The sequence below is a fragment of the Mixophyes fleayi genome, chromosome 1, assembly GCF_038048845.1.
Source record: "Mixophyes fleayi isolate aMixFle1 chromosome 1, aMixFle1.hap1, whole genome shotgun sequence".
NCBI lineage: Eukaryota > Metazoa > Chordata > Amphibia > Anura > Limnodynastidae > Mixophyes > Mixophyes fleayi.
The window spans coordinates 139,347,817-139,369,579 of NC_134402.1; the positions used below are offsets into that span (position 1 = coordinate 139,347,817).

General features: G+C 36.9%; 1 protein-coding gene across 1 annotated transcript in view; it reads right to left on the reverse strand.

The window, feature by feature from the left end:
- Positions 1-11,703: 11,703 nt before the first annotated feature.
- TET2 (tet methylcytosine dioxygenase 2) overlaps positions 11,704-21,763 on the reverse strand; it is an 81,219-nt gene continuing 71,159 nt past the window's right edge. The window contains exons 9-10 of the mRNA XM_075200918.1: positions 20,936-21,293; positions 11,704-19,933 (exon numbers count right to left, since the gene is read on the reverse strand). Coding sequence (XP_075057019.1) covers positions 18,573-19,933; positions 20,936-21,293 — 1,719 coding nt within the window. The 3' untranslated portion in view covers positions 11,704-18,572. The remainder of the gene's footprint in view (positions 19,934-20,935; positions 21,294-21,763) is intronic.

Consider the following 21,763-nt stretch of genomic DNA (forward strand, 5'->3'; position numbering starts at 1 on the left):
TGAGAGAATCTGCTCAATCCGATAGATGAATATTAGGTAAAGCTAGAGAGGTAGAAAATTGGTCTAGGTCTGATAGTAATCTGAAAGTGGAAGATTTACATTCTTGGGTTACTTGAAGTTGACAAAAGGAAAACCCCAACGATCTTTCAAATTACATTTGAGTAGTTCATCTGTCTGTGGTTTCAAAGCTTTTCGTTGTTGAAGAGTATACCAGGAAAGATTAGGGAAAATTTGGATGGAATGGTCATTGAATTTAATATCATCTAGTTTGTGTATCTTTCTCAAAACATCTTCTGTTTAGGTATAATAATGAAAACAGCAGATTACATTGCGAGGTTTGTCTGTTGGTAGTCCACGTGGTCTCAGTGCTGTATGAGCTCTATCAAACATAATAAGAGAATCCTGAAATTGGCCCAGAATGTCATTGAAGATTTTAGTCAAAGTATCAAACAAACCTGTTGAAGAAATGTGTTCAGGAATACTATGTACCCTTATGTTATTTCACCGTCCTCTATTGTCTACATCATCTATTTTACTTTTTAAGAATTTTAATTCAGAAGCTTGGGAATACATTACATTTCAAAGACTAGGGCAGCACGGTGGCTCAGTGGTTAGCACTTGTACCTCACAGCAATGGGGTCATGAGTTCAATTCCCTACCATGGCCTTATCTGTGTGGTGTTTGTATGTTCTCCCTGTGTGGGTTTCCTCCGGGTGCTCCGGTTTCCTCCCACACTCCAAAAACATACTGGTAGGTTTATTGGCTGCTATCAAAATTGACCATAGTCTCTCTCTCTCTCTCTGTCTGTGTGTGTATGTTAGGGAATTTATACTGTAAGCTCTAATGGGGCAGGGACTGATGTGAGTGAGTTTTTGAGCTTTTTTTCCCATTTTTGCCCAAGGTTTGGTGATTCGGTATTGGTTAAAAGAGGTATCGTTGGTTAATTATCAGTTAAGATAGATAGAAATTATGTATTGTATTTCGTAGCGATTGCTAGAGGTCACAACCCCCAAAATAGTGGTTAGGCCACCATGTTTATGGTGAGATATTCATAACATATTCTTTATGCATTAAGGTTAATTTGTTAGAAAATGTGTAAGTTCTTTAAGGAGTATAATATGGAAATGTAAGTCACCTTAAGTATTGCGAGGTGAGGTATTCCCATTTGAGTGAATGTGATCCACGTAAGTTTGAATGAGTGAATCAAATGTAATATACTGTATAGAACACTCATATAGAGGGTCTGCATATATTATCTTGCCGGTCAGATGAAACATAGGGTAAGTTAGTCAGCAGATTTTAGAAGCTGTATATTTTAACCAAAGGTCGTTGATTCAGCAAGGCTGATTCAGTTTTGGTGTCTGTGTGGTCATGTTATAAAAATGGTGTATCGGTAGGAATACCATTTAAAAATGTGGTTGGAGAGTTCCTTGTTAAGTAATAAGCTCTTTGGATAAAAGTTCATCCAAAATTAGTGATGAATTTACCTAGTATATTCAGAGTTAAATGCTTTTATGATAGTTTGGCTTATCAAAAATATTTAGCTGTTATGAGCCATCATAAAGCATTTGTGGCCATCTTGGCTACCTTAATATATATAGAATCTTGTAGTATAATAGTTTACCATTTGCTATTCTTTTAATATTATGTTTTTACAATATATTGCGGAGCAGGAATAAAAAGAAATAGACAGTTGTGATTTAATAGTTTATGAACAACAAATAATCCCTTATTTTTTCACTAGTTTTGTGTTGTAATTGATTTCATAAATTATAAATTGCAGATTTTATAAATTAGTTGCTTTTCATACAATCCAGGTTAAATGTTGAGATAGATCATGAGCTGTTAGGAGTACTCACAAAATGGTTAGTGAGGAAAATAAACCGTTTTTGTTTTGTTTTATTAACGGGGTCTGAGGAACAAGCATTTTTCTGATTATGACATTTAAAATTGATCTAGGACATATCCTATCCCAACTATAAATCTGTCCCAACATTTTAAAATGACCTCCTCTTCAAATGCAACATGGTTTCGCCAAGGTGCAATGTTACTCTTTTTTTTGCTTTCCTTTCCTTAATGAATCAGGCCCAATGTGTTTATATAGTCAACCTTACTTGTGCTAGCTAGTGGCATGCATATGTGTAGTTTTTAAAACAAGGAATATGTTATGCTAGTAATGTCAAGTCAGCATTTACACCTGCTCTGTAGCTGGTGCAAATAATATGGCTGAACCCAGGTGTATATTTTTTATATTTCCAAACAAGAGCTTCATCAGGAAGCACAAAGAACAGTAAAAGCAAATCTGAGAAAAGGGTATTTCAAATATTTAGACATGTAATTTAGTTAATAAAATAGTCACATTGCCCAGATACCTATACCCCGGGCTCTAAACTCCTGTCTAGGTTGCCTAACAGGTATTCTAGCCCTATTCATTTTAAATGTGAGTTCATGAGAGTATGGCCACATTCCCTTTTCCTGAGCAGGTAAGTGTATTATGGAGATGTTTCTGTATAATATAAGTAACAATTTGGCTAACAATGTTTTTTTTTTCTTAAGATGATGTTTTCTTCTGATATTTGTGAGGCGAACTGCTGGCTTTGAGTGTATAGCTGTAAAATAAAGGAGTGGTCGAAAACCGCTATCCTGCCCAGGACATTATTTGAGTGGTGAGTGCATACAGTACCACACTATTTTCTTTCCCTTGCTTGTCCAGATATGATAACTTTAATGCAGCTACCAGTGGAGCACTATTTATCTTCTTCTACATTAGAGCCATGATTGAAATAAATAAAGAGCTATATATGGAATATATAATGTATGTGTGGTGGACTATATGAAGCACTGCTATCCCCTATCGTATATTAATTGTAGCCCTTGTTGTGTAGGTAACACATTCAAAACAGTATATTTTTTTTAAAACAAGTCAAATAAACTGGATGACATTTATAAAGCGCAAAACAGCCAAGATGTAGTGTAAACTCCTCTTTGCTGTGCCTCTGTTTGTGCAAGTACTCTTATATTTCAACCAAATCAGTGGTTGAAGTAGGGGTGTATAGGGAGGTATGCCATACTACCACTTGTCATACTGCCTTCAATGTAAAACTATAAAACTCCATTCACTTACATTCCCATTTAAATTTCCATACATCCACTTCTAAATTTACACTTCGACCACTGTACCAAATCGCATAGGTTTGTGGAACATTTGCATATGCCGATGGGAGTCAGAGGATGATCATTATAAGTATGGAGTGTGCATACTAATGTGAGTTTTGCAGAGCAGTGAAAAACAGTAAACCAAAAAATAAAAAATAATCAGGCGCTAATTATAATAAAATTCTAACAATAACCTGGAGGAAAATGCAATATGACCACCAGGAAAACAAAGAATAATCAAATATTCAAACTGGCATGCAAGAAAGTACATCAGATGTATCTACTATATAAATGCCTAGTGGCTTGTGTGAGAAAAAAAAAAAAAGAAGCTGCAGCGCCACCTGCTGGGCAGAGTTATACACTGACCTATATATTTCTTGAAGGAGAAGTGACAGTTGGGAGTGGTTGGTGGTTGCCGGGGGTGACAGTGGGGAGTTTTTAACACCTTAAGTAGCTTGATGATGGATGTGGCGATGAAGATGAAGGATGAGGTGATAGAGAAAAATGATGAGGTGGTGACATGTGGACAAAACCACGTTAAAAAAGGGCGCTTGCGTCGGAAAGTAACGCTCTTCCCCTGAGGAGGCCTGGGCTAGGCCCAAATGCATGACAAGAACCTTTTTAACACCTTAAGTAGCTTGATTTGACTAGAATGCATGAGTATCATGCACGGGTTAACTTGTTTATTATAAAAATCTAAAAAAGTTCACCTCTCAGAAGTACATGGTATCAGAAAATAAACCCATAATCCTATAACAGCCAATAATGACAGCAATAAGAAAGTGTGCCTCTTAATAGCATATAACAACAGATGTTAACATATGACATATAATGATTAATATATCAACATTGAACCAATATAAGAATAATATTTCATGCAGTGTGTCCATAAGTTGCCATGAACGCAAAATCAATGACCACTAAAATAGTGGGAGATAACGTTCTAAGGATCCAGACCATGAGCCACAAATGACCATATGGAGGACTTAAGGGACTTTTTCCAATTTGGTTATGTCCATCGAATACCGCCAATGTTATATTATAATGTGTGTTTGACCTGTAAACATTTGGAAAATGCGAAAAAAGTTATAACATCTATTAGTAATAGTTCAAAATGAATCATTTTAATTAATTGTGATACAGGATATGTCATTCATGTGCTGACATGTCCTGGTAGTCTTCAATACGTGGGTCGTACTACACAATTTTACAAAGGTTGTTGACACATAGGGCTAGATTTACTAAGCTGCGTGTTTGAAAAAGTGGGGATGTTACCTATGGCAACCAATCAGATTCTAGCTTTCATTTATTTAGTACCTTCTACAAAATGACAGCTAGAATCTGATTGGTTGCTATAGGCAACATCCCCACTTTTTCAAACCCGCAGCTTAGTAAATCTAGCCCATAGTGTCTCTCGTCATTTCTATTACAAACATAATAGCTCAACGGTGGGGACAAATATAAAAATCTATGCCGTGGAGAAGCCTTATGGATATTTAGACTCCAAACCTTATCAGCGGATGGTCTAAACCAGGGGTCGGCAACCCCCGGCACGTGTGCCAGACGTGGCACGCCGACGCTGAAGCTGCTTCAGTAAAGCAGCCGATGATGGCCGAAACGGAGCTTCTGCGCATGCGCAGAAGCTCCGTTTCGGTCATCACCGGCTGCTTAACTGAAGCTGTTTCATTAACGAAGTATGCCACAGTGAAGCTGCTTCAGTCAGCAAAGCAGTCAGTGATGGCCGAAACGGAGCATCTGCGCATGCGCAGAAGCTCCGTTTCGCCCATCATCGGCTGCTTTACTGAAGCAGCTCCCACCCAGGTTTCTGGAGAAAGATGAGTCTACAAAGGTAAGTAAGAGCAGCAAATTGAGGGGCACATATACTTGGCATACTTTGTATTTGTGGGGGCAACTGTGGCATACTATATATTTCTGGGGGCAACTGTGGCATACTATATATTTATGGGGCAACTGTGGCATACTATATATTTATGGGGGCAACTGTGGCATACTATATATTTCTGGGGGCAACTGTGGCATGCTATATATTTCTGGGGGCAACTGTGGCAAAGTATGAATTGTGGGCACAACTATGTGGCATAAGATGAATTGGGGACACAAGTATGAGGTATGATGTGAACCGGGGCACTACTTTTCGGCATAACGTTTTTTTGCTGGTCCCTTACTGTTAATATAATATTAGCCTCATAAAATGAGACATATATATATATATATATATATATATATATATATATATATATATAGCCCAGAGGGGAGGGGGCGACTACAAATTGCCCGGGCAGCTTGGTGGCCTGAGTCCCCACTGGAGACCTATCTTTGAAAATAATTTTTTTATTTTAAAAATACTTTTTATTTTTTTTATTGAGTGCAGGGGGGATCGGTAGTGGCTAAATCCCCTTCAGCTCAGGCATCTTCAGACGCCAGGTCATGTGACTGCAGTGGTCACATGGTACTCGGCGGGCTGCTGGATATCTTCCCATGCTGTGCAGTGGAGAATAAGGTAAGAAGAAGGTGTGCTGGAGAGGGGGCATTTGTGACTAAAGGTGATGGAGAGGGGCATGTGTCACTAAAGGTGCTGGGCAGAGGGGGGGAAAAGTGTGATTAAAGCATGTGGGCAGAGGGGACATATGTGAGCAAAGCTGCTGAGCAAGGGGGCATGTGTGAGTAATGCATTTTTCTGTAAGAGGGTGGTCTGGTGCTTTTCACCTCCTAGACATGCACCCAATGATGTACTGCCACACCCCCAATTGTACGACCACTTGCATGGTAAAAAAAATGCTTGACTATAAGGGGGGACACATGAAGTTGCTATACTGGGGCCATGAATTTCTCTAGGCAGCCCTGTATGTAAGTATGTATGTATATATATATATATATATATATATTATATATACATACATATATATATTTATATATACATACACCACACCCAACTGGCACACCTGGGCTTCACTAGATTTTAGCCGGCACTCTGATAGAGAAAGGTTGCCAACCCCTGGTCTAAACGATACAAGTGAATTGAATAACTGGTATTTGTAAATTTGTCTCCTTTTAGGTCTCTGTCTTTAAAATCTGGTTATATATTATTAGTTTTTCACTTGTTATTTTCTGGACTTGAGATATCCATTTATTTTGCACACTTTGTGTATATGAATATGCGCGTGTTTTTTTGCTATGGGCACGTACACATATGTATTCCTGTACATGTGGGTACACACACGTATATATATATATATATATATATATATATGTTTATATATAGTCAAACATAAGACCACTACACTTGCAGAAGTTTATAAAGATTATAATACGGGTGACATTTAGTTGGGAGAAGTCCTGTTTAAAATATGAGAAAATATATGAAAAATGTAAAAAACTTTAAGAGTTAAATGTAATTCTAATTGGCATGTTGAAAGTATATAAATAACATATAGGGTAATATTTACATATTTGTATATTTTAAAAGTTGTATTGTTTTAAATAGATATGTTTATAAGAAAGAGGGCTAAAGTATTATAACATCGAGGAGTTAATTCCCTGATGTTTATAGGTGCGCTGAGTGGGTTGTAATCTAGTACTAATTGTTGACCAATCATACGAATGTTTTAGGTTTATATAGTTGTGATTACAGAGACTTCCACATTGCTTTGAGAAAGTCCGCTGAGGACAGATGAAATGCGTCAGCAGTTCCGATTACAAGTGTGTCTGTACTCATTCCTATTGGCAATCCGAGAGACCTCCTTTGCCACTTATTCATATACTTAAAGTTATATGTTATCTAGGAATCTTTGGAATCGATCTTTGTTTCTGGACGGGTGCGCAGCCACGTCATCACGTGACCGCCGACTACTGGGGGTATCACTAGCGACTTATCCAGCTCCTATTAGAGTTCCATTATTGTTTTTTGCTTTCTACCTACACTAACATTGGCGGTATTCGATTGACATTATCAAATTGGGAAAGTCCCTCAAGTCCTCCGTATGGTCATTTGTGGCTCATGGTCTGGATCCTTAGAACGTTATCTCACGCTATTTTAGTGGCCATTGATTTTGCGTTCATGGCAATTTATGGACACACTGAATGAAATATTATTCTTATATTGGTTAAATGTTGATATATTAATCATTATATGTCATATATGTTAACATCTTTTGTGATATGCTATTAAGAGGCACACTTTCTTATTGCTGTCATTATTGGCTGTTATAGGATTATGGGTTTATTTTCTGATACCATGTACTTCTGAGAGGTGCACTTTTTTAGATTTTATAATAAATACATCTGTTGTACTTTTTTTGCATGCCGGTTCGAACATTTGATTATTTTTTGTTTTCCTGGTGGTTATATTGCACTGGTTCCTTTTTTGCAGAGCAGTGAAAAAACCTGATTTCATTAAACAAAGCGAAAGACTGAATATGGCAAAAACGTGTAGAGAGGGCGCATAATTAGGAGTATTCTTTGACTATTCAAAATACTATATTTTTGCACCAATGAGTTGCATTTAGGAGAAGAAGCTTACTGGCTAAATTTTGGCAACTATGCGCTTCTCCAAAGTGCAACATTGAACTTTGTAATGTCTACCTACCGGCACTAAAATTGTGTTTAACATTAATATTTTTAATAAGTGCATGTAAACAGATCGGAAAATCAAAATGATTGTACCCAGAGACCATATATATCGCAGGAGATCCAAAATAGGTTGAACTTGATGGACTGGTGTCTTTTTTCAACCTCATCAACTATGTTACTATGTATATTTGTGTTTCTATGTGCATTTAATTTGTAATCCAAGGTTTTTTTAACGCTTCTTTCTCCATTTTATTTCAATAATACAATTCAAAAATGATGCATCCATCTCTAAATTTACCATGTACCTCTTCAGCTTTTTCCCCCTCGTTGCAAACCTAGGTGCATGACTAGATTGAGGCATGTCTTGAGAATGGAGAATAGGTGTGCACCTTGATGTGTCCTGGACAAACCAGTAGGCCATTTTGTTTCCCCAACTACTAAAAGAATATTTGGAGCTTCTCAATCGATTCATGTTAAGAGAGAAGCCTGGTGAACTAAGAGTCCTTGTATCAATTTAAGTTGCTCCTCCTTCACAGACTAGAAATGGTCACAAATAAAAGCAAAATTACAAAGGACAGTAATACGGAGTATCAATCTGTCCAAGAAAGGGAGGTTATAGCCTGAGGGTGCTGAAGCTGGTGCCCACATTTATCTTGAGCATAAATCTCTTTATACAGTATTGTATATTGGCAGTATTATGTCAAAGGACTGAAAGTCCCTTTAGGAATTAAATGTCCTAAAAGCAAAACCATATTTACAGACTGTCAGAATGTCAAGGAGACTCCTAAAATAGTGGATGATTTCCCGGATTCCCACTACCACTCTCACTGAAGCCAGAGAAATATTAGCTATAACTAAATCAGCACATGCTGAATTTTTAGACACACATATGAACAGGCAGGAGTGGCCAATGACAACTACATTTTTTATTTAGCTTGTAAAGGACTGTTCTGCAGCAAATGCATCACATGAAACACTCGGATGTAAAAAGAGAAAAAAACTAAGTAAAACTCAACTTCCCCTTTCTCTTTTTAACATAGTCATGGCCAAAAGTTTTGAGAATGACACAAATATTGGTTTTCACGAAGGTTGCTGCTTCAGTGTTTTTAGACCATTTTGTAGGATGTTGCTCTGGTATACTGAAGTAAATTTACAAGCATTTCATAAGTGTCAAAGGCATTTATTGACAACTACATTAAGTTTATGCAGAGTCAATATTTGCAGTGTTGACCCTTCTGTTTAAAAGACCTCTGCAATTCGCCCTGGCATGCTGTCAATCAACTTCTGGGCACCATACTGACTGATGGCTGCTCATTTTTGACTAATCAATGCTTGGAGTTTGTCAGAATTTGTGGGTTTTTGTTTGTCCACCCGGCTCTTGAGGATTGACCACAAGTTCTCAATGGGGTTGAGGTCTGAGGAGTTTCCTGGTCATGGACCCAAAATGTTGAAGTTTTGATCCCTGAGCCCCTTAGTTATCACTTTTAGCTTATGGAAAGGTTGCTCCATCATGCTGGAAAATGCATTGTTCGTCATCAAACTGTTCTTGGATGGTTGGCAAAAGTTGCTCTTGGAGGGTGTTTTGGTACCATTCTTTATTCATGGCTGTGTTCTTAGGTAAAACTGTAAGTGAGCCCACTCCCTTGGCTGAGAAGCAACCCCACACATAAATGGTCACAGGATGCTTTACTGTTAGCATGACACAGGGCTGATGGTAGCACTCACCTTTCCTTCTCCAGACAAGCGTTCTTCCAGATGCCCCAAACAATCTGAAAGAGGATTCATCAGAGAAAACGACTTTACCCCAGTCCTCAGCAGTCCAATTCCTGTACCTTTTGAGAATATCAGTCTGTCCCTGATGTTTCCTGGATAAGTGGCTTCTTTGCTGGCCTTCTTGACACCAGGCCATCCTCCAAAATTCTTCGCCTCACTGTGCGTGCAGATACACTCACTGCCATTCCTGAGCAAGCTCTGCACTGGTGGTGCCCTGATCCTGCACCTAAATCAACTTTAGGAGATGGTCCTGGCGTTTGCTGGCGTTCTTGGGTGCCCTGAATCCTTCTTCACAACTATTGAACCTCTCTTCTTGAAGTTCTTGATGATCGAATAAATGGTTGATTTAGGTGCAATCTTACTAGCAGCAATATCCTTGCCTGTGAAGCCCTTTTTGTACAAAGCCATGATGACTGCATGTGTTTCCTTGCAGATAACCATGGTTAACAGAGGAAGAACAATGATTTCAAGCACCACCCTCCTTTTAAAGCTTCCAGTCTGTTATTCTAACTCAATCAACACGACAGAGTGATTTCCAGCCTTGTCTTCACCAACACTCTCACCTGTGTTAACGAGAGAATCACTGACCTGATGTCAGCTGGTCCTTTTGTGGCAGGGTTGAAATGCAGTGGAAATGTTGTTCTTGGGATAAAGTTCATTGTCATGGCAAAGAGGGACTTTGAAATTAATTGCAATTCATTTGATCACTCTATGACATTCTGGAGTATATGCAAATTGCCATTATAAAAAGTGAGGCAGCAGACTTTGTGAAAAATAAAATGTGTAATTCTTAAAACTTTTGGCCATGGCTGTATGTTAACCTTCTAACCCAGTGTTGGCTAACCTGTGACACTCCAGGTGTTGAGAAACTACAAGTCCCAGCATGCTTTGCCAATATTTAGCAGCTTATTGCTGGAAGGGTACGCTGGGACTTGTAGTTTCACAACACCTGGAGTGTCACAAGTTAGCCAACACTGTTCTAACCTCTGAGAGCTCAGCACAGTAGAAAGTCCATCAATTCCTTTCTCATAGATCTGAATATAAGTACTCTCGGAGAGGCATGTATAGATGTAATTCTCTTCCTGTGCTGTAATATAAATTATATTTGTTACATGGTGTGACACGGGCACAGTTCGGGTGATGTGTACACAAACACTTTCTTGCTTATTAACCTTGCTTTCATTGTGAGCATGGTAAAGTAAATTGACATTGAGTTCCACACACTTTCTTTTGAACCAGAGCAATGTAAAAATATAGGTTTAAATAGTTTACACTCCTCCCACAGCCCTAAATTGAATGACGAATGACACTCCCACCTTGCCTTTATAAGGGAGATTATTGCAGGTGCTGTTTGATTGCAGACACACCATTTCAGACTGCTCTTTGCTGTGGAAAAGATGTTATTTAAAACCATTTCAAAATATATAAGTTAAATCAGACTCCTTACCATTATTTTATCACAGAAATGTTTTCCACCTTTACCTCATTAAGTTTGGTGAACAACTGTACAAATGTGTAACTCTGGTCTGCAGACTTTCTCTGCAGAATGCCAACTAAATACCTGTCTCCTCTTTTAGAAGCCTGTGGCAAACACCTTCCTTTGTCACAATGGTTTTGTAGAAAACTGAACTTTCCAGATTATAATAAAAACATTATTTGATTTTGACTATATGAAAAGCTGTGTTTTACTGAGTTAAATAAGCATAAGTTGTTTCAGGTATAATATATTTAAATAAACATGTTGATTATAATTTCTGTTGGATCGTTTGCCATGTTAGGAAGGCATTGCTTAACGAATTAAACGAGCAAAGTATGAATGACAGGCTTTCAGATTTGTGTGAAGAAATGCAATAGACAGAAGCAGGAGCAGTGAAGTAATGGCAGCCAAACTGACTAAAATTACAGCTTTTTTTACTTTTATCAGAGACTATCGGAACACTGCCCTAGAGATGTGAAACATGACTTCAGCTGGTTAATTAAACTTTACATTTTAATATTGAAATGCATTGGGATGTCAGGATAAAACAATGCATTTTGACTTTGTTTCTTTGATGAAATTTTTACTTTTGGAGTTTAGTGGCCCTTTTATAGCAGGAAGTGATTCAAAAGTGATCAAATTACACAAGCAACGAACATATGACATGTACTTTCTTTGAAATCATACACAAGCCTCTTTGTACCAGATGCATTAAATAAATATAAATTTTATTAAAAACACCCACATCTCAGCATTATCAGGAATGATATAATAAACAGTTTTCAAATAGCCTGCGTTCATTACATTACAATACTTACAGTATTTATAGCCATTCTTAGATTTTATACACATACCAACATATTCTGGAAATAAAACAAACACTAAAATGGATAAAAAAAAAAAGCCTCTAAAAAGTACGCAGAGAAAATGCACACATAAAATCATTACTTTAGTGTCGAACTGCATGGTTTCCTATACACATTAACTATTAGCTTTAGAAGTGACCACACTACTGTGAACCTAACAAGATGAAAAGGTTCGTTCAAGTAAAGTTGACAACACTCAAAAGCATTTTCAAGTATGGCTATAGTCAGCCTTTCAAATCCTATACTAGCGATCTCATGTCTGCTTTCTACCATGCCCAGATCTGTACACAAAATTACAGATTATGTATACACAATTTGCTGATCTTTTATGCCAACCTTGCAGTTTTCCTTTAATTTTGCTAGCAGTTTGGCAAATAAAGGTGTTTTTTCACTTTCAAATAAAATAACAGTAAAAAAAATAATCACATGAATGATATCAAACATAAGCATTCTGTTCCTCACTTAATGGGGTACTGTACTCTTACAACAGCCTTGTTTGGTACAAGTAAGAGTTTCATACCTCATTTGGAAACACCTTAAATTTTACAGGACAACAAAACTGACTTATTTTTTATTAAACGAAACACAATATTACAAAAAAAAAAGATGTATTATAGTGCACACAGGCACAATGTTCATAAAAAAGCTCATGTACATATATACAGTATGTGACTGGTAGATTAAAAAAAAAAAGCTCCCAAACCATTGCAATGGGAACTAGACAAAATCCAATTGAAGATGTATATTGCACAGTACGACAACTTGAGAAAAGGGATTTGGACTTTGAAGAATGATAAAGGAAGCCCGGTGATACATGTACCTACTGTAACCATTCTTAAATGCTGTAAATTTGAGTTGAGAACCAACACTAAAGAGTGCCATGCACTGAAGTACATTCTGGCAAGTCACACCTCCAGTCTTAATTCTATGTTAGTCATCGAGATGAGGGGCATATAAGCTGTGACGCCACTTCAGGAGGGGCTTGTACACATGGGTTTTAATTTTCAACGCCTGTGTATACAAACCACAATCATAGCCAGTCTATACTGACAATAAATGAAGATCAACCAGATACAGAGCCACAGTTTATATATCTCTCTTCTAAATTATTGAAAGTTTGCTCAGCACATCTCATCTCATCTCAAATTCATGAAAATGAGTTACCAAGTGCTACAATGTGGCACACTGGAATTAACCAGCAATGCAACTTGGTGCATGAGCCCATAAGACTTGTCAAACCCCTGACTTACAATTTGTCCCTTTAATTTATCTCAGTGCATTCAACTTTCACTTAAAACATTCTACACTTTACATATTTTACAATCTGAAGAATAAAAATAGCCTGCACATTTACAATATTTGTTTCAGTTACACGTGTTAATACATATATACAAAGGAAAATTAAAACTGGGATCAGAAACAGCCTTGTCCCTGAAAAAAAGAAAACAATAGGATACAGCCTATTAGAACCTTAAACAAGCATGATTAATTGTCATGAAAAGAATAGAAACCAAAATATCCCTGAATTTTTAGAAGAAAAGACTGAAGTTCAAGTTATACTTGTTAAGATATCAAGTACTAAAAGGAGTTGTCATGTGATTTTCTGTCATGTTTATTTTATTTTCTCTTGTGGGTGGTTGGGATACATTGATGGTATGCCATGCAACAACTCTTCTACTCACTTGTCCTACTGCCAAACTAGTGCTGAGGTAAATGACAAGTAGGACCCTCACTCAGACCTATCTTTAGCTCACATTATGATAACTGGTAGCAGGTTGAGTAGCACCATCATAAATAACCTAAATTATCAGCAAGTTTTTTTAATGTCTTTTTAAAAGGAAAATATATATTTATATACAGTACTAACAGGAAAATATATATCTTTATATTTCATTGATTCACTATACAGGTCTTAATTATTAGTTTACTTTTAATTTTCTTCTACAAATTCATGATTTTAAAATTACTATAACAAGACAGCTGCCTAGTGTTTGTAGCTACAAGTGTAGCGCAGTCTGGAGCAATAATGAGCGTGTTAACCATACGATTCCCCAGTAATGACAGGGGCACAGGTAATCAGCCTGAAGTCTTCATGATTGTTAAGAATGAACATGCCAGTCAAATAAAACTGCTAATGTCTGGTATTTAATATCTTCTAAGCTTATTTCTCCTTAAACTGTACATGTCCAAGCACTGAAATATTGCTCTTTCACTGCATGTCTGGATCTGTGAGATGAGCACCAACATTTTTTTTATGCAAGTTTGATTCACTGACACAGATTAGGAGCAACAAGTGGAGCATTTTCTTTAGCTATGAATGAAAGATCCACATAAAGTATAAATACTTATTGTCTGTCCACAATGTACGGAAGTAGCCCAGAGCTAGGACTCTTCTTATGGATTTGTCAGAAAGTCAAACTAAATACAAATTTTGCTTAAAAAATGTGTATGTTTTTAAAAAATAAAACCTGAAATATACATGCTAACCTGCTAGTGCAACACAAGGTAAGAATCTTGAGTGAAGAAGGTTTTACAGACCTGTCCTGTCTCAGTATTCAGCTCTTAAAAGGACCACTAAGCTTTTACATACACATTGATATTTAATAAAGTGAGATATTATAACATTCACAAATTTGTCTTCCCCAACTGTAAAATAATGTAGAATGACTAAATTTATATAACATGTATTCTTTTTCGCAGAGTTCTCACAGTTAAATTTTAGACAGCTTACATTAAGATTGGCTCTTTTCAGTATCCTACAACAGCTTATAGAAGAAACAGAAATTCTCCCTGTTCTGTAATACAGGAAATATGGTGTGCATAGGAAAACATATTACCCACAAATAAATTCTCAAATGTCTTCTTTAGTTTCTGTAACTAATGTATGTGAAATTTTCTAGTAAATCGTATAAAAATCAACTTTAGGCTTAGTGGACCTTTGAACAACAGAATTAAGATATTTTTTCATGTCCCAGTAAAGGTCATTTAGTAAGCTGCACAAATGTGGGCAAACATCACAATTGCATTTTGTGATCTGATGCGCTTATGGCTTAGCGCATCAAGATGGCAAAGCATTAAAAAGTGACACATGAAATACAGACAGTCCTGTCCGCTTGACTCACATGATTTAATGCCATAAGGCTAGGAGGAGGAAAAACGTGTGTGTGTGTGTGTATATTTAGACTGTAAGCTCCAATAGGGCAGGGACTGATCTGAGTGAGTTCTCTGTACAGTGCTGCGGAATTAGTGGCGCTATATAAATAAATGGTGATGATGATGAAAGCTTCATAATATGTTGGCGCTTATAAATAAAATATAATAATAATTGCAGGTGGGACTTTGAAGCAATGTTTTTACTTCTGGCAGCATTCACATTCCCATCAGGGACCACACTCTTTGTCATTTTTTTGGCGTAAAGTGTTTTTATGGAGTCACTTCCCAAAAAGCAGGTCATATAATTTCCCAATTAGGAATAATTATATGCACTGCACATAAGTATATTTTGTGGTTAGTAAATGACCCTTAATAAGTCCAAATATCCACTTGTCTGCATGCAACAAAACTGTCTAGGCTCAAGTCAAATGTATAGCTGAGCTAGGCTTAACTTGCAAAAGCTTATTGTATTCATATGTAAACTGTGCCTTAAAATTAAAAAATTCACATAAATAAAATGCTGTTTAAAAGAACAAACTTTGGTAGGTAAGAAACATATCCACTGTTGGGATTAAACCACCTTATTTATGCTTTTTAAAAAAATAAAATGTAAATATATATCTTACTATATCCTGTAACTGCACCATTAGTTACATGAAAACATGGATTCCCCAGAGTAGGATGAAACTAATAAAATGTACTATATAAAATAGCAATAATGATATGGATCATCTTTAAATGTGTGTGTCCATTGTACTTTTTCTCTAAACTTCTAGAGCTGTTCCAGCAGGATTAATGTGCTGTACTGCATTCACCACCACCTTTCAGACAGCAAATGGATTATGCGCGCTCACAAAAGCCTGACATTTAATTACTTTAATCATAGGTATTGGTTGAATCAGTGTGGAATATAATCTAAAATGGAGGATAAACATTTTTACTTTGATCTACAAATTAAACTAATTTAGTTGAAATACTAATTGATTTCTGTTAATAATGAACGTGGAGCTATTAGATTTTAATATAGCTCTACGCATAAGATGTGTATACAAAATATATATTAAATCCATAGAGTTATTATTGTACTAAAAGGATTAAGAATGACAGCCAATTACTTCCATTGGAACAGTTGAAATATGGGTAATAGAACAAAACAAAACCCTAAAATCAAAATTACTATTGCTTTAACAACTTCAACTATGAGAATGGGGGTTGTCTCTGCAGTCCAAATGGTATACCTAAAGTTGACTGAATAAGTAAAAGTAGTATGTGAAGTATATATTTTAGTTGACATTAGTAACCTGGAAGCATTTAGATGGACAATTCATGTAGGTTTTTTTTTCTAACAGTTTTCATTCCTACCATGCTTTCCAAAGTCATTATTTATTGTTATTAAAAATACTTCTGTGCTACCTATGCACACCCCAACTATTTCTGTTAGCTGCATCTGCCCAACAAGAAGTCACCTCTTAGATGTAGGTCATCAACACACAAAATAGTTGCTATTTGCCATGCTGTCTGGCCATCTCTACATTACTACTATAAGCTACACTGGCCTACTATATATCATACTGTAGGAAAGTAGAGATGGCCAGATAGCACTGTTAAGATACAAACTGCCAGTTGGTTGCAAATGGAAGTGACAGATGGAGAGAGCCAAGCAGGCTACAGACAAGCCATCAGTGTGCAATGCACCAAGCACAGGTATTAACTATTTAGAACAGTAAATATTGGGTACTGTGCTCTATGAATTAAAATCCATTAAACTTTTCTGTACTTATGCAAGTTGTTAAAAAATAAATGATAAAACAAATTAAGTAATGAAAGGATATGAAGGAGTAATTAATAAAGTTGCTTTGGTGAAAACCTAGAGCCAAACTACAACTAAAAGTCCATCTTTATTCAATGGGTAAAAAAAACCAACTCCAACTTTGTTCCTTTTAATAAATAGTCTTTTAAATGGTATGCAGTGTAGAATTCAAATCCTGAGGCACTGGGCCAATGATGTGACGTTAAGGGCAAGTGTTGTATCCTTTGTCCTCGTACAACCCCAACCCAAAAAGTGACTTTTGCTAATTTCAGGTAATAACAGATACACTGCTTGGGAATGTATCTAGCAATTAAACTGTAGAAAGCTTGGGGCTTAAGTGAAAAATGGGACATATTCTTTAAATTAGTCATTTGTAACTTTTAAGAAATGAAGCACAATACTGAACATATTAATGGATCTGCAATATCCTAAAAAGAATGTATAAGTGCGAGCAATGATGTCATCAATATTAATTAGGAACAAATATGTATTATAAGCAATAATATTCACCCATCCTGCAGATTGAGGGGACTGATAATACACCTTGGGCTAGATTTACTAAGCTGCGGGTTTGAAAAAGTAGGGATGTTGCCTATAGCAACCAATCAGATTCTAGCTGTCATTTTGTAGAAGGTTTAAATAAATGAAAGCTAGAATCTGATTGGTTGCTATAGGCAACATCTCCACTTTTTCAAACCCGCAGCTTAGTAAATCTAGCCCCTAGAGTTGAATGCCCCATATAAAAATGCTAGAACTGCATCATTGCTCTTTTATATGACCTTGGAAATCGTTGCTGACTTGTAATATTGTATTCTTATAATTTACAGTCAGGAGTGCATTTGGCCCTGGTTCCCAACAAAGGTCACTTTATTACGCATTTGTAATAGTGCTAAAATTCTAAAAAAAATATCCCATGGGAGAAAAATAATATATGCAAATCAGTATGTGATGCAAGAGGATGGTTACATTGTAGGATCTTTCACCTGTGGGCATAAATAACATTTCAACAGTTACTAAATACTATAAAATTGTAAATGAGCATGTAACAGAATGAAAATAAAACAAATATTTAAAAATTATCTAAAAGTGTACTTTTTTCTTTTTTTAAAATGAATTCATGTATACTCATTGAATTGAATATGACTTTCAAGGCATTAAGTATTTATAAAGACACACATTATAGCACCAATTCTTTGTGAATGAACAGATATTTTCAGTGTTTCTTTAAAATCTATGATGATTTGTGTATCTACACTACTTCAGCACATTGGAGGTCATTAAGATTATATAGCATAGGTGAATAAGTTGCAATTCCAGTATCATTTAGCACATTAGGAAATCAGCACCACAAGGTCTTTGTAAGATTCCTGATGTTTTAACACTACAGCAATTTTCAATCTGTTTCCTACCTATACATTTGTTTTATAAAAGTGGTCACAGTGTAATGTTACAAGGTGAAAACTAAAAAATACTACACTTCATCCGATACACCTGTGTTTGGATATCTCTTGAACACCATTGCATAGGGATGATTGTATCTTCTTTTTTGACATGTTCTGTGACCAATCAGGAGTCAAAGAAGAAAACCATGATGGTGTGGATACTTTTTCTTGTTTTTGCTGGTATTCTTTCCCATGGATTACATAATTTATTTTAGTAAAATACTGCCACAATATCCACACAACCACAAGAACTAGCCTATCAGAAAATGGTGCACGCTCTGATGTACATGAGGTAACCCAACAGACTATATGTATCTGTTGTAAGGACCTGTAACCCGTGTTAAGGCGTATGGAGATGTGGTGACTAGGGAGTTTGTGGTCATTGACATTGTCCTCTGTGTGAGAGATTTAATGAAACGTAGATAGGTGGGTTCAGCAGGCTCATGGGCTGGTTCAACAGGTTCCCGTTTTGCTTTTTTATTGTAGGATTTTGGAGCAACATAGTCTGGACCATACCTTTCACAGTCCTCTTCTTTTTCCCTGGCTTTGCCTGCCATTTTTGCTTCCCACAATGCCAAGCCATGCTTTGGCTCATTCATGCTTTTATGTTGGTAAAACACTAGTGATATCCTAGTAGGGTGATTCCTATTGGGATCTTTTAAGGGGGTTGTAGCATGGAGTTCACGCTTCGCACATTCAATAAGTATTGAGCCATGAGTTGGGGCCACTGCCACTCCTCCTATCTCAGGGTCCAAAAAGCTCTGCTCACTGTCTGACCACACTTCTTCTGGCTGCTCTGGGACAGGAGCTGAGGCCTGCGGTAGCTTTTCCTGAACATTAGCACCATTTGATCTACTGAGGCCTCCAAGGTTAGTCCTGTCATGATTAAGACCTGGAAGCATTTCTGGAATCCCATTCGCTACATTTAAGTGCATGTCAACATTTTTACTATGGAGATGCAGAGAGCCAGCCCTGCCTCCTATGGATGCATTGCTTTCATTAGCCCGGAAGGAGTGTGGAAGATGGTAATCATCATTTTTGTTAAAAGAAGTGCAGTCCAAGTTATTAAGGTTAGGTTTCATCTTTGAGGCAACTTCCATCAAGTGTTCTGCTCGATGCACAGAGTAAGGGTTAAAAGATCCTATTGGTTTAAGATTGCAGTCACTGAAGTCCTCCACTTGCATGCTTTGGTTTCCATAATTTATGTATTTATGACCATAGGCCTTACTGTTAGCAAACCTCTGCTGGTACAATGACTGAACTGGAGGCAGACTAAGATTAGCCACTGGTTCTTGGTTTTTAAACCTGTAGAACATATGTTGCGGATGTGAGGAATAGTGACTGAGATAAGGAGAACAGTTGTCTAAGGGAATATTTCCATTACATGGATATGGGGGGCATGAGTTACCTTGACTTAAGGGTCCTTGGTAAGGGTTCATTGGGGTGGAGGCACAAGAGACTGCTGAGTTTGGAGGAGCATGATAAAGATCCGTATGGTTAGAACCAGAATAAGTTGAAGTTGGATTTTGATAGGGGTCTGTCAGATTAGGAATTCTTGCATAAGGGTTATTTGGATCTGCTGAAGAAAAAGAATTCATAGGGTTTGGGTGATTGATGTTAGAAACGGAGCCTGGCTGCATTGCTTGTCCTGAAATTCGCAACAGATCTGCAATGAAGAGAGAAAAAAAAAAAAAAAACACCTGAATACAGTACACTTCAATGAAACAATTAGGTAAATATTTTCCACAGTCAGAACAAACAACCTTTAAAGACCATGTGTATGCATGCATCCATGTGATCAACCAAGATCCATTCACCAGTGTGGTCAACATTACATTTAACAAGTCTGACTTGTGTCCTAGATATTAAACTCCCAGATGAATGTGCTTAGTTTTCATATTGATCATTTTTGAAGGACTTACCTTAATTGCACCTCACAACAAACTAAAACAAAATGGATATTCAGAATCACTTGTGGAATAAGAAAGTTTTCAAGACTGTATTGTATAACTCTTAGGCATGTTGAAAAATGCTGGAGGTCTGAACTATAAACTAGGTCACCTTATCAATTATTCTCAAAAACTGCATTATCATTTCTACAAAGATAAAGACTCATCTCATATGACACTGATCTGACATTTTACATTTGCAATAGTACCAGTAGTGTGAAGTCTTTCCAGTACATAACTGTAGATAACAGAGTTAAGCTGGGTACACGCAATATCTCTAACAGTTTCACCAATGACTGAAAAACCCGATGAGCATGCCAATTCATGCGTACACATCTATACAATTTACCTTCAGATCTGTGATCTTCATCTCTCAACCATCTGCTGAAAAGACATTGTTCCATCGTTGATCGTGACTTTTAGAAAGTTTATAAAACCAAATCAACAGATGCGATGTTTTGGTACGATAAAACATGATCGTGGGAGCGTACACACTCTTGCAATATCTGGCCAAATGATCGAGAATTGTGTGTTCTGCCCGGTAATTGCAAACATGTGTACCCAGCTTTATACAAAACTACTTGAAAGTTGTTATAATGCACTGAATAAACATGTTCATTCTTAATGGTGTAAGCTTCTAGCATTAATGCAGTTTTTTTTTTTCATTATCCATAATGTACACACAAATAACCTGTTAATATGCTTGTGTTTTATGTTACCTGCTAGCTGCTTTTCATGGTTGGCGGATTCAGAGTGTGCATTCTTGTTACGTGAGGACTTCTCCTTTTCACTTTTGCTAGAACCATTTTCTGTGGACGCTGAGAGCTTTTCTGCTGCTGCTTTCTTGGCTTCCATTTTCTTCTGCCGGCACGTCTTCACGGGCTCTGCCAGCATCCTCACTTGCCTACGGAAGGATGTCAGAACCTTAATAGCACCTGTTCTTTTTTTTTCTTCCTGCGCCTCTGTGCTGCCAAATTCATCCATATGGGAGATTTTATAAAGAGGTAAGACATGTAACTGCTCATCCTGGGGCAGTTTCCCAATATCACGATTGTCTTCTCTGGTTAAAGTGCAGACCTGGAGGAAGTAAAAAAAAAAGAAGAGTACAAACAAAATTGGTGGATTTCTTGGTTACAACAAAACGTATGCAGACACTTCTTTCCAAGAAAAATACTAACAATCCAGTAATAGTACCCATAATGTAATAGGTAATTTATTTCAATAGTTTATTTTGAACTTTGGAAAAATTGCATCTCCCTATGTAAGAAGCCAGGGTTGTCTAACTAATATTTGAGGTGACCGAAGCCCTCAGGTTATTTTGGACCCCAGCTTTCATGAAATCTTCCAAGGGACCATAGATGTCATAATCTTTTCAATAGTGTTTGATCATATTCTAACAACAGATATGTAGAGCTTCACATGGGACAACAAATGTTCTAAGTAGTATACACTGGCTGCATAGATTAGTCCAATTTACTATGAAAGATTACAGGATAGCTCAGGTCAAAGAAAGTCTTGGTGGACCACTAGTTAGATAGCTCTGGCTT